This window comes from Hypomesus transpacificus, chromosome 20 (assembly GCF_021917145.1).
Source record: "Hypomesus transpacificus isolate Combined female chromosome 20, fHypTra1, whole genome shotgun sequence".
NCBI lineage: Eukaryota > Metazoa > Chordata > Actinopteri > Osmeriformes > Osmeridae > Hypomesus > Hypomesus transpacificus.
The window spans coordinates 2643305-2657624 of NC_061079.1; the positions used below are offsets into that span (position 1 = coordinate 2643305).

A 14320-nucleotide genomic window follows, 5' to 3' on the forward strand; every position below is an offset into this window, starting at 1 on the left:
CCTGTTCGCTGAACCTTCTTTTTCTTTTCTTTGAGCATGGTGGCAGTAACATGCAGGGAATTTCTCCAAGCCCCCACCCCTCACCCCTCGGCTTGAAGCAACGGCCCCGGTGGATGTAGGTGGTATTGCATTACGGTTAGGTTTCCGTGTGTTCCGGTCGTTTTTATTCTATTAACTCCAGTCAACATTTACAAAACTATCTCCCCCAATAATTTTTGTTCGATTCTCGAACCCGGCTCATACTACAAGCTTTTTCATAGAATAATTTTTCCCAATTTTTGCTAAATTAGAGACCAATGCAAAATGGGTAAACTAGCACCCCATTTATTTGCTTACGTCAATAAAAGTTGCCTGCAAATGTGCTCGCGGATACTAACGGGGCACGAGCACAAAAGTTCACATTGGCTGATAGCCGATTTACATGGAGCTGAATGAGCCATAGACTTATATTGAATGAGCACAGGGAGAACTGGCTTGACTTGCCTGCCCTTATGTAGCAAGTTAAGCAAATGGTTGTCACACATACATGAAATGTTGTTAATATAGTTTATTCCCGATATTCTAAAACAGATTTGATTTTTCGTTAAAACTTTCATGACATGATGGCAAATATAATATGTTAAGCACGAGCATAGATTGTTGACGTCTATCTGGAGCAAAGACGAAGATTAATACTTTAACCGGTAACCGCAATAGGAAATTATATAGGCCTATATTTAAATAATATTAGTCTTGCCTTCAGAAGCTTTTGTTAAACACACCCATTATTCTTTTTTTGATCGTGTCATCAAGCAAGACTGCTTTTGTGGGACAATGAAGGTCCTCAGTGACTTTATATTTTTCACCCCCACTTAAATCTGATGGAAACGTCTTGTAGCCTATACGGTTCTGCGAATATTCCCCTTTCAAAGGCAAATGTCCAATAAAGTATATTTTAGACACAGTTCTCAAGCTTTTATTTATTACATTATTACCAAGTCTTGTTAGATCACGTTATATCCATTAATAGGCGTTTGGTTTTGTAGGATGAACATATAAAACACAGGCAATATTTCTACACTGATGTTAAATTGAAGGCAGTGTGAATTTCGTGGCATTTCGTTTGAATATAGCCTAAAAATGAAAGTAAGCTATGGTAAGTCTGCATTATGGAAGATTTCGTTTACCAAAATAACTATTAAGCTTTATTTGCCTTGCGAGAACAAAGACGGAGCTGTTAATGTTAACAGTTTATTTCATCTGATACAATGCGTTGGAAATCATACTCATATCACAAAGAAAAAAAGCAACCTGATAAACAGCCTATGAAAAGTGCTCAGTGGCGCAGTGAGGCAAGCGAGAGCGCGAGACTGGACGCGGCCATCTTTCCACTGCCGTGTCTTCCGGTGTAGCTTTAAACAGTGGCTGTTTATCAATCCGAAGAACGCTGAAAACGCAAGTACATTCTTTTGAAGAACGTTCTGGCATCCTTGCGAGAATGGTCTTGCAAGGACGGAGAATGAATTGAGATGGTTAGGGTTTTCCTGGACTCGCAGCATTATGATAACACTGACTAACTACAAAAACCAGATAACAAAGCTAAAAAATGGTCCGTCTACCTGTAATTTTACTCTAACTTACACTACCTGTTAACTAGTGTCTGCACTGCACTGAGATGCTACTAGCTAGGTTATCGACAAGTCGGAGCAAATTTACAAATTAGCCGTTTCATCAATAAAATAAGAAAATGTTCAGCGACTGAACTGCCTATTTCTCGTCACATTTTAATTCAGATGCTGATTTACACGTACCGTTTAGCTGAAATATGAAAAGTAAAAAATTACAGTTGTGAGGTTTGTCCGCCTCGCTTGACATCTTGCAATGACTTCTGGGAAATCAGAAGCATTCTCGCTGGTCAAGTCACCATCCGATGCATCCTCGATAAAAGGGGCGGATCAGGATTTTTCTGGGTATTTTTGGTGTTCTTGGTGACTTGTGTTCTTTGGATTGGAACCGTACTTGGGCAATAAAAGATTACGTCAAACGAGTTCGCAAGAACACAAGAACGGAAAAAAACGTGGATTGATAAACAGCCATTAACTTTATGAATTTCTCCCGTCTTTTTACGGCGCGCCAATTAACACTAAAGGGCGAAGTAAGGCGCTGATTGCCCGACGAGCATCTGGTTTGATAAATACCACGCAAAATGCGGAAATACACCATGCGCTATTTGCGGTTGGTCAAAGGCGAAGATTAAGCCGTGGTCACAATGTTAATAAATGAGCCCCACAATCTCAGGCCTTTTGCAGTGCAGTCCAGAACCTATGTTACTCAAGCCTTTTGGTTGTAAGATGCAGTCTTTGCAGTATCTCTAGCCACAGTCTTTGTGGTTTCCCAATATAAATAAAAATTTCTAAATACAATGTACCTAATTCAAATCCAAAACACACAATCTCAGGCCTTTTGCAGAGCAGTCCATGTCCATGTTGCTCAAGCCTTTCGATTACGAGCCGCAATCTTTACGGTTTCTCGAGCCACAGTCTTTGAGGTATCTCGAGCCACAGTCTTTGTGGTTTCCCAACATAATTAGCCTAACACAATCAGTAAAAACATAAATACAAGGCAAACACAAGCCGCAGTCTTTGCGGGAATCCAAAAGATAAATAAAAACAATAATACAACTAATAAAAGTAATAAAACCCTTCTGAGAATTTTTTTTGTTATGCTTTGGTAAAAAGATTGGTTTAAGCTGTAAATATAGCTGTAAAATAAATGTTTAAACATTTCTACACATTGTGCAAGAGGCGTGAAGGAGTGCCCATAAAACAGAAAAAAAACTGGACAAAACCAGGGCATGGAAGTAAAGGTCAAATTCATGAGCCCATACTCATGAATTGTCTTGGATTCATCAAAACGCTGGAATCTTGGAATGGATCAAAACCAAGGATTGAAAATTATTCTGCTTAGTATAAATAGTATAAATTCATTAATAAGGATCTTACAATAGAGCACTACATGAACACCACCTTATTCCTATTTTTCCATTTGACAACACTCACATTCTCCAGCTGATGCTAGGTTTAATGACTGGTTGTCTAATTAAATATCCGTATACATATATACATAAAAAAACAATTAAACTTACTATGATCTTTATCCATTAATGTATACTATTAAGAGTGTATTAACCGAATAATGTTTAAATGTGGCATTAAAGATAGATGCCCATGGATATGTCTAACTACTTACCAAATTACTTGCGATTGAAATCATCAGCATTGTAGTTTTCTTATTTGCTGGGTGACGTTCTTTGTGTGATGACAGACAAAAATGTCCAATGATACTGTACACAGAAATTGGTATATTTGATTGGCTTAGATGGTTTCGGGAGCGGTGTTCCAGCCTTCTTCTACAGAGAAACATCTTTTTTTTGCAAGTACACAAATCGTTTTCTACAGAGACACAAATCTTTTTTGCAAGCACACAAATCTTTTTTGCAAGTACACACATCTTTTTTTGCAGAGCTCCCTCTCCTGGCACTAGTTTCACACCATATAAAACTTGCTGCTAGAGGTCCTAATATGCTGCTGTGCAATAATAAGATTCAAAGAACTTCTCATAGATGCTTTAAATGCACCTTAGTATGTACACCATGGAAATGTGTTCCAAGACTTGTGGGTGTGGGTGGGATTTATGGCATGTACTCATTAATATTTTTGAGATGTTATGGTATTGGATGCCATTTTAAGTTCAAGTTCAAGTATTTTATTGTCAGATGCACAAAACAACACAGGGTCAGACTGGGCACTTAAAATCTTAGGACAAGACAACGCAAAGCAACCTGGCATAACATAACATATAAGTACACCGAACATAGATCACAGAACATAGAACACAGAACTCAGAACAGAACATACCTAAAATATAGTAAACCTCCTAATATACAATAATATAAAATATTCAATACAGTATACTGAACCTGTAAATACAAATAATACACATAATAACCTATACTAACCTTATAATCCTATACTAACCTAAGACAAGTGAAGTACAATAGTGGAATATTGCTGATAGTTCAACCAGTAGCTGAAAGTGACAGTGTGTAAAGTGACTAGTGTATCAGTGTCCATATCAATGTCCATTCAGAAGCCTGATGGCCCTTGGAAAGAAACTGTTGTCCTGTCTGCGTGTGCGGACCGAATGCTTCGGTATCGCCTGCCAGAAGGCAACAGTGTAAAAAGACTGAAGGATGGGTGGTAACAGTCTCTTAGAATCCTGCCAGCTTTCTTGAGGCATCGTGTGTGGTAGGTGTCCTGTAGGGCTGTGAGCTTCCTGCCGAGGATGAACTCAGCAGACTGGACCACACTACGTAGGGCCTTGCGGTCCCTGTCTGCAGCTCCCACACCACACTGTGATGCAACCAGTTACAACCAGTTACAAGTGTAACACCATATCTGATTTAAATAAATGTGTGTAAATACATTTAAATAACTTGTTTATTGAGTGCTTTATTTTAGCATTATATGTATGTGCAAGAGCAATGTATTAGGTGTGCCAATGTTTTGATAAGATAAAACTTTACAACAAGGGGTGTTGTTAGACCCTTTTTACTGGGGCACGTGCCCCAGTAAAATCTCAAGTTAGAGTTTTAACAATTTACTTTATTTGTCAGTGCATTAATTTAAATTAATATATAACGATATAACGATAAAAACGCAGTATCCCAATCAACGCTTGTAAAATCAAAGCAGTTTAACCGAAAACACAAACCGATGCACGCAGAATTCCATGTTAGCTTTCCTCTGAGCTTTCCAAATAGCCACTGCAGCACGCACACAGAAGTCCAGATGTTGGACTCGGCACACAAGTCAAAATTGAGGTAGGCTAAGAAAACATTACAAAACTAAAGAAAGTTTCTAAATGATAGGCATTTTATTTTGACTACAAAATAAAAACAAAATTACATGAAGCAACAAAAAAAAACGGTATTTGCGCTCAAATGAATGCGTAGAATATTTGTGCGCTCGCATTAACTATTGATGTCCCTGCCAAAGCTGATATCAAACTTGCTTCCCTGAACTGTTGTATAGTGGGTTAAGCAAGGGTTAACCCAGAGTTTCTATAGCCTAGTAGTGCATTGTGCGCAGCAAGCTTGAAAGAAAAAAAGGGATTTGGATAAGGACCTGTGCTCCAGTAGAGTTTTATGTCTAACAACGCCTCTGTATACAACTATTCAAACCATTCAGTCAGCTATCATATCAATAGACAACTTCCTGTAACTCATGTAGAGCCCAGATTTAATGGATTTCATTGACTCCTCCTCCTATGCTTTTACTGCCTCTCAAATGAATGACTTATGAAGAGAAAACGGCAAATCGGTTGACTTGACGGTATCACAGTTTCTATCATATAATGGGGAGAAGGTATATAAACCAGCTATGAGTCACTCCTGATAAATACAGGGATGCAACACGCCATACTTTTTAAAAGCAGGTGTATTACTATTTGTTTTACCATTGAGAAGTTTCTGGACTTTCGGATGCCGACTAAACAGACAGTATCATGAGGGATTATGACGGAATCATCTCTTTCCTGGGAACATGGGGGCCCTTCCAGCGAATGGTGTTCCTGGCTCTGGCCATCAGCATCCTTCCAAACGGCTTTGTAGGAATCTACATAGTGTTTGTAGGTGACACCCCTCCTCATGAATGCTACATACCTGAAGAGTCCAACATCAGTGAGGTGTGGAGGAACGTGACCATCCCTCTGGTGACTGTAGATGGGGTGACAAAACAGAGCTCTTGTTCCAGGTTAAACCTGGACATAGTCAGGAACTACTCCAGTCAGAATATCCTACCAGATGTACACATTAACCTGAGTAACATTCCACTGGAGAGCTGTCTGGATGGGTGGAAGTACAGCAGAGAGATATACCTGTCAACTATCGTCACAGAGGTGACACCAATGTATTTGATTATTTATGGGAATTCTAACTTAATTCTTCTTCAACAGCATCAGTGTACCCCATTATATGGTTCTGTGGCACCGTCCTGATGTCAGGTTATCTGTTTCCTCCTGCTAAGTCATTTGTTTATAGATATAAAATGTCATTCAAATTATATTAATGGATAATTCAAATTAAGTATTAGCTATATTTGGTAAAAGTTTTTACCCATTAATTGGGAAAATCTGTTGAACACACAAATTGCTGAATTACTAAAGAGATGTATTGATTAATCCTAAAGACAAATTAACTCAACATCATAAATGTGTACATGGCCATCATGGTCAACTTTTAACCCAAGTAATTTAATACTCCAAGATCTAAATGAATGGACCAAGTGCTCTCACCAACATCAGCCACATTACTGAGTTGTTCAATAAAGTCAAAGTTCACAAATGCTCAGGACAGAGTTGTAAAATAGTTGTTTTCAAAGATCAGTTTTTCTGTTTGACAGTGGGACCTTGTGTGTGAAAACGAGTACAAGAGGCCCCTGACCACATCAATCCACTATGTTGGAGCCCTTTTCGGGACATTCCTCTCTGGGCAGATTTCTGATAGGTCTGTACAATTTCTTAAAATATCCCGATGAATAATCATAACGAATGGTAACAAAACTTTTCAACACTTTTATAAATCACTCATAATAAGTTACCAAGCATATCCTTGGCCCATATCAACTTTAATATACATCTCTCAGGAATAAGTACTTTGATCAAATCAAGAAATGTATGCAAATCACTTACGTACACGGGCATGTCTAGGGTTGGGTACCGAAACCTTACGAAGTGCCGGTCCGAGCACAAACTTAGGTTTACTTATTCTATATTTAAGTAGGCTACTTCAAAACGTTAATATATTGTTACATTTCAATGATTTTACATAAAAAAAATAAAATAGTTTCACTTTTCAGTTTTTCAAGAATCGGTTTAGGAATCGTTTAGGAATCAGAATCGTTTTAGAAGTACCGGTTCGGCATCGGAATCGTATAAATCCAAACCAGTAGCGAACCGTGACTCTTAAACCATGGCCCTCTGACCTGAATTACTCGTCGGGAAAAAAACACAAGATGCAGCGCGCACAGCATTAAGGCCTACATGAAATTGTGTTGGTCATTCAGCCCTTTTTGAGCCAGCCCTTGCGGCACTATTCACGTAATTGTGCACAATTACGTTGGGTTGGTACCTACCGATTGACCGGTCATTCTGCACTAACACTATAACATATTGTTAGGCTCTCAAAAGCTTTGGTTTTCAGCACAAAATTAAGTTCTGGTGTAGGTCTTCCTTTGCCGATTAATCCAACTTCTCATTAAAAGTTAACCTAGAAAACGGCGCATAACAAATATGAAACAATGTCCTCCTCAAGAGCGGGAACGTTACTCGCAGCTTCACTTGTGGAGTGAAAGACGAGGCTAGCTAGTTTATTAGGCTTGTGATCGCGTTTCTCCGTTCCCACAGCGGGCGGAACTTGTCATAAAGTTAGCGATAACAAGGCCCACCCATTTAGAGGGAAGATATGATTGGTCAATTTTACTGTCAATGGAAATTAGTCTTTCATTGAATTTCTATCAAACGGCTCTCTGTAAAATTCATAGCTGGACCACTAATCACAGAGCTAGCTGCATAGCATTTTCCCTCAAAATTCTGATAGGGTGACAGAACGGGATTTTTTCATTTAACTCTTCACATTACAACATAAACTGAATAGGGCAGAATTGAAGGGTTTATTTCAGAAACATTGTCAATTTATGGATTGATAAAATACAATTATAACAGATTACTTATAAAATATATATTTTTAGAATATATTAGGGGGCCCTGAGGGTTCCCCACTGGCGGTTCGTTTGGATTCCAAACGATACCCAACCCTAGGCATGTGCCCATGTCCCTCCATGTCTCCTTTAACAAAACATAGCATTCATCTTAGCACTTTAACCTTTAACCGTTAACCATTGTGCAACATCGGGCTGTTTTACCATAGGCTACTTGTGACTACGTAACTATAGCTGGTCATTGTAGATAATGTGACTAAATATTACCTGAGATATCATCCCAAGAATCTGTGTTTAAATGTTTGTGAACTAAAATGTTGTTGATCAAATGTATGAAACACAGGTTTGGGAGAAAGCCAGTTCTCTTTGTCATGATGGCTGTCCAGACGTTGACGGTAGCTGCCCAGATCCTGTCTTCTAGCTGGGAGATCTTCAGTTTTATCTTCTTCTTTGTTGGTTTTGGTTCTGTCTCCAATTATGTCATTGCCTATGTTCTTGGTAGGTCGGAAATGCAGATTTATTATTAACTACTTACTAACCGAGTGAACCGAGTGAGGTCATGCCGGGAAATATCAAACTGAGGCTGGAACGGCAAAGCCGAGATACCAAAGACGGTATCAGATACCAGATACCAAAGACGCTTCGCGTCGTACCTAACAACTCCCCTTACCTGTTCTAAAATCAGCGCAAAACACGGCCTCTTGGGGATTATTGCTTAAATTTAATACAGATGAGTAGCTTCTGACTGATTGATATGTCAAAATGTGACCACCCCAAGGTGTTATGAGGTGAATTTACTGGTTCAGTTTGGGATTATTAAAATGTATAGATGATAAGGTTTTGACAGTAAATCCAGAACCAAGTAACAGATGTCCATTCTAGCCAATTTGTGAATGGTTCATTCACTGCCTACAGGATCAGAGATTCTGAGCCCAAAAACCAGAGTACTGTTCTGCTCTCTCGGAGTGTTCATGAGTTCCGCTCTGGGGTACATGGCCATGCCGGCAGTGGCATATTTCCTGCGGGACTGGCGAGGGCTTCTGGTTGCCATGGCAGCATCTGGACTCATCTACGTCCCTTTGTGGAAGTAAGAACAGATCATCTCAAATGCTGTATTATCATTGACTGGTTGGTTAAGGCATTACAATTGGTTTGTTGATGATTGGTTAATGTTTTTTTTTCTTCTTCTGTATTGCAAAGTAAACTTGATTTCAAAATACATGTTGGTTATCTTGTATAGAATTCTAATTTATATTCCATCATTCAATCCATCACAGAAAGGTGTCTTTGAAAATCAAACTAGTTGGTTTTCTTAGTTTCTGTTAGCTCTGTATCAACATCGTCACTTTTGATTTAAAAACAACATTCTGCAGTAAAGATAGCTGTTCCTATGTCCAGGTTCATCCCAGAGTCCCCCCGGTGGCTGCTCTCTCAGGGCAGAGTGGAGGAAGCCGAGACCATACTGAGGAGAGCTGCCAGACAGAACCTAGTAGAGATACCAGATGTGATCTTCACTTCAACAGAGGTCTGATTAAAATTTATGTATTCACGCTTACACGACAAGGTAATCTCCACATGTCACAGTTCAATCTTTAAGCAAGCTTTCATAATAGTCTTTCATATCTGCGAAGACAACAAGTGTTTTTCTGTAATGGTAACTTGGAAACTGTGACCCCATATTGTCAATTTCCGCTGATGTCACTGGTTGTTACTATTTCTGTCAGACTAAGGACATTTATCTGCTTGAAAGTAGTAGAGACCATTTCTAATCTCTCACTTTATTATACTAACTTCTATGAATAGTACCAATTGTAAAACATTTAAAATAACTACTGCATATCCTAATGATCATTTTAAAACAAAAGTCACCTACATAAAAAAAGATTGCAAAAAGTTGTATTTTTCTAATTGTCTATCTATTGCTTTCCTAAAAACTCCAGTTGCAAGATGCCCTGGCCATGAAGGAGAAAAAGTACAGCATCCTGGATATCATGAAAAGCTGCAACGTATTATCCATCACCCTCCTGTGTTCCCTATTGTGGTAAGTGCAACAGCTGTAAATCTGTTTAATTTCCTTCTTCACCAAATCTCATGGCATATATAATGTAAAAAACATTTCCCAACATGATTCCATGAGTCCCTTTTACCCTTGCTCACACATAGAAGCGCAGCTAGTTCAGCCAGGGCAATCGGGCAGGGCACGTCATTCATTTATCAAGGACGTTGACGTCTTACTCCACTTTCCTTCACTCTACCCACTAATGACAACATGTACCACACCTATGTTAGCAGCGCATAACCATTGGGCCACGTCCGATAAGGCGCCTTTAAAAAGACGCGCGGATATGCACACACTCACCCCGGTCGTTGTATGATCAGTGCTGCTGCCACCCTCCACCGTCCCCTTCTCCCCCATGCTGTCTGTATGTCTATCCATCAGGGGGATTATATCTCTATTGCTCCCTGCCTCATATGTCATGTATGTATGTGTTGCATCGAGGAGGCAGGGAGTGCTTCCCTTAGATCATCCACTCTGCCAAAGTTAATCTACTTGTCCATGTCATGTAACAATAAATGCTCAAATCGAATACGTGATTGTCTTGACTGAACTCAATATGTTTAGAAACGCTTTATCATAATGTAGCATCTCCTTTTGTGTTCCAGGGCGATCATCACCCTTGGCTACAATGCCTTGATTCTAAACACCTCCAATCTCCATGGCAATGCCTACCTCAACTGCTTCCTTTCAGCAGTGGTCGAAGTTCCTGCCTATTGCATCGCCTTGCTGCTACTGAAATACTGCCCCAGACACTTCTGTCAGTCCTCCACTCTCTTCCTAGGGGGGGCTGTTATTCTCTGCATCCACCTCATACCATCTGGTGAGACTCAAACGCTGTAAATAATGTGAGAACAAGAAGATCAAGGCTTGATTTTTCAGAAGTCACAAGAAAACAAGTGCTATAGTCTATGTCATAAACATGACCAAGCCGTATGACCTGAAACGTGGGTGGGGGATGGCACTGGGAGGAGGGGGGCTTGGTGATTACTAGCCTAAACCTCTTCAGTGTTTCCCACAGATTAGAAATCTAGTTGTGGCGGGGAGGGGGGTGGGGGGTTGTCAGACCGGGGGGGGGGGGGGGGTCGTAATAATTCCTTTGTTAATAATTCGTTACACAGTTAATTTGTTAATAATTTGTTACATTAAATATTAATCCTAAATGATTCACACCTTCACAAAATTAACAACAACTAACATATCATTTCTGCATTATGCATGTAGCAACGCTAGTGCTAAACAACTATTTAACTGGTCGGCTCCATGACGCCAGGTTAGTAGCTAGCTCCTGAGACTTCTCACCAAAAGAACAAAGGAGAACCTTCCAGTAAGGTACCTAGCGAAAAGTAGCCTCAACTTTCATCGACTTTTAGCTACGGCACTAACGCTGAAGGCTCGCTGATATAGCTGTCGGTCTTACTAGAACGGCGTATGTATGCATTTTTGCCAACGTGTGCTGACGTTGTGACTGTGTGCATATGTGAGAAAGACGCATGAGTGACCGAGAGACGGAGGGAAAGCAAGGGAAAGGAAATGCAGCTGAACGAATACGCTGCGTGTTTTAACCTAAATAGCGATAAAAAAAATGTTTTACGAAACGCAACATGTGTCGGCCGGTGTTGATTCTGTGGCGCACCGCCACAAATTAGTCTATGTGTGGGAAACACTGCTCTTACCCTAGCCCTGTGCATCCATGTTGCAGACCTCCCGACAGTGGCCATCTTCCTGGAGATGGTGGGGAAGTTCGGCATCACATCTGCATTCTGCGTGGTGTACGCTGTTACGTCAGAGCTGTTCCCCACCGTGGTGAGGACTATGGCCATGGGGACCTGCTCCATGGCTGCCCGCATTGGCACCATCATCTCCCCGTTTGTCATTTACCTTGGTGAGCTTTCTCACAATCATGATATGCCTAGTGAGACCTGGACATCCTAATTTCTCACATCAGATGTTTTGTAATTTACATAACAAATTTGATGTTTCCAGAATATCTTTTCTGATGAATAGATTGATCCTGTCATCTCCATTCCTTCTCAGGTAAATACTACAGGTATCTGCCATACCTACTGATTGGAAGCCTGGCCATATTTGGAGGTCTGTTCTGTTTTCTGCTCCCAGAGAGCTTTGGTAGGGTTTTACCTGAGACCATGGATCAGATGCAGACCATCAATGGGTGAGTTAAAGATTATCAGTATGTAGGAGGTCTGGATAACATTATAATATTATATATAATATTTGGATGAGGTGTGGATAATTTAGAAGATCTGGATGATGTAGGACAGAGGTGTCAAACTATATCTCACAAAAGGCCACACTGGGAATGAGAATCACATCAAGGGCCAGAAATATATATATATACTCAAAAGATCTACTCCATTCTACCTGTCACGGTGTTTCTAGCAAGACTTGCATTTGAAAATGCTTGTTGTTTGCAGACAATGTCACAAACCTTTAGCATACAGTTTTTCCGAAAATCTCCCTCTGTGAATGGCCTCCCTGATTTGGCTATTTCCTCTGCTATGATGAAACTTGCCTTTACAGCTTCATCACTCGAATAAACATATTTTGCTGTGGCTGCATGCCTCTGTTCAGTTTGGTGACTTTATAAAGCCTGTTCCCTTTCCATGGCTCCATATCTCTACTTGTATGTGTTATATATATTCTATATGACAATGCAAATTACATTGTTTGAAAATGGAGATCATCTCAGAAAATATGACACAAGGGCTTCTCTTTACACTCGGTAAAGAAGTACTGAGTCTCCCACCTCTCTTAAATTGTCTGCCTTCAAAGTCACCTTTAATTTTTTGTGCCATTCTGTTAGCCAGCTTGCAGGTGCACTGGTGGCGTGTCTTTGTGTTTGGTTTGGTGTCATTGTGCAGACCACAGCTAGCTACAATTCAGTGGCTGTTCAAGAACCTAAATTGAGATGTGGGCCGGATACACATTTGGGGCCCGATTTGTCCCAGGGGTCATGAGTTTGACACGTGATATTGGAGGTCTGGATAATGTAGGAGTTCTGGAGGATGTAAGACGCCTGGATAATGTTGGAGGTCAAACTGCATATTATAACTATAAACTTAATGGTTAACCAAATGCTTCTTAATGTACAAAATACACAAGTTGACTCCATGAAAATATATTAAACTATATCCTTACACCAATCTACATTTATAGAGGACCAATTCTACATTTATAGAGGAAACAAAGTAAGTAAACAGAGTAAATATTTATTTACACAGCCTACCATGTGTATGCCAGGATTGGGACTTGGGTCAAGACATAGGACAGGTTAAAACATGTAATCAGTCAAAGCTGTTTGACTGATTTGTTTCCAGAGCAATGTGCAGATAGTACATATAGAAATTGCAGCAGAAGATCAAGGATCAGAAGTTCAAAGTTCTACAGTATTTTTGTATACCAATGACATACTTAACTGTTAAACATTTCTACAATGTGCGAATGGGTAACTTAAACAGCCTCATGTTATAAACTTGTTTCACCTGTTACAGACTCCAAGGCAGCAAGAAAAAAGCCACCAAGAAAGGAAACAGCAAAGACGAATTCCGTAAAGAATCAAAGTTATAATAGTTTTTATTTCACGTTTTCTTTGTTTGTTAGTTTTTACAGTTCATTCTGGGCACTTGTAGACATTACAGTTTTTGCATGAATGTTGCTCCAAACTGAACATAAACTACAGAGATAAACATTTTCTGTATTTAAAACAAAAACAAATTTGGGGTATAATACCCTAACATATTATACTATGATTGAACAAAAAAATTATGTTGATCATGTTTGTAAAATGTCTTAAAAAGGTTAATTGTTCGGTCAATATATGCTGTAAAGACTGTACAGAGTTAGTTGGACTATATAATTCTGGGTAATGAATATTGTACAATATAGCATTCACAGGTTGAGTTGTTTGACACTGCTTCAAAATCTATTCAAAGATGATTTTGTTATTAAACAGTTCTCTTGTGTAAACCCTAGCTTCCTGTTCCTCCCGTGCTGCTCCTTATACTGTGTCCATAACTATTGATTGTGTATGAGACAACAGTTTGTGTTGTGTTACATTTACATTTAGCAGATGCTCTTATCCAGAGCAACTTACAGTAAATACAGGGACATTCCCCCTGAGGAAAGTAGGGTGAAGTGCCTTGCCCAAGGACACAACGTCATTTTGGCACAGCCAGGAATCAAACTGAGGAATGAAACATCTCCAACCAGTATTTTGACATTCAAAAAATAAATCCAACATTAGGGTAAAATGAGCCAGGAATATGTACCCCTTAAAAAAAGAAGGGGTACGTACCTCCTTGGTGTTATCAGAACATGCTAGCACAGTGAGGCGTTTGGTTAGTGTGTGTGTTCAAGAACTTTGAAGAACAAAATAATGAAGAGGCAAAAGCTATCCGGGGCGAAATTTAAGATTAAAAGAAAGGAAGAATAAGAGAAATGTGCAAAGGCGAAAGGTAAATCCTTGAAGATGAATTCCAGATAAAAA

At 39.6% G+C, this 14320-nt stretch overlaps 1 protein-coding gene across 1 annotated transcript; it reads left to right on the forward strand.

The window, feature by feature from the left end:
* The first annotated feature begins 5374 nt into the window (after window positions 1-5374).
* On the forward strand, window positions 5375-13795 carry LOC124482757 (solute carrier family 22 member 4-like). The gene is made up of 10 exons (XM_047043255.1): window positions 5375-5937; window positions 6441-6544; window positions 8101-8255; window positions 8673-8844; window positions 9156-9282; window positions 9698-9798; window positions 10422-10636; window positions 11516-11698; window positions 11851-11986; window positions 13326-13795. The coding sequence occupies exons 1-10, from the start codon at window positions 5545-5547 to the stop codon at window positions 13399-13401; spliced, it is 1662 nt and encodes a 553-aa protein (XP_046899211.1). The 5' UTR covers window positions 5375-5544; the 3' UTR covers window positions 13402-13795.
* Window positions 13796-14320: the final 525 nt, after the last annotated feature.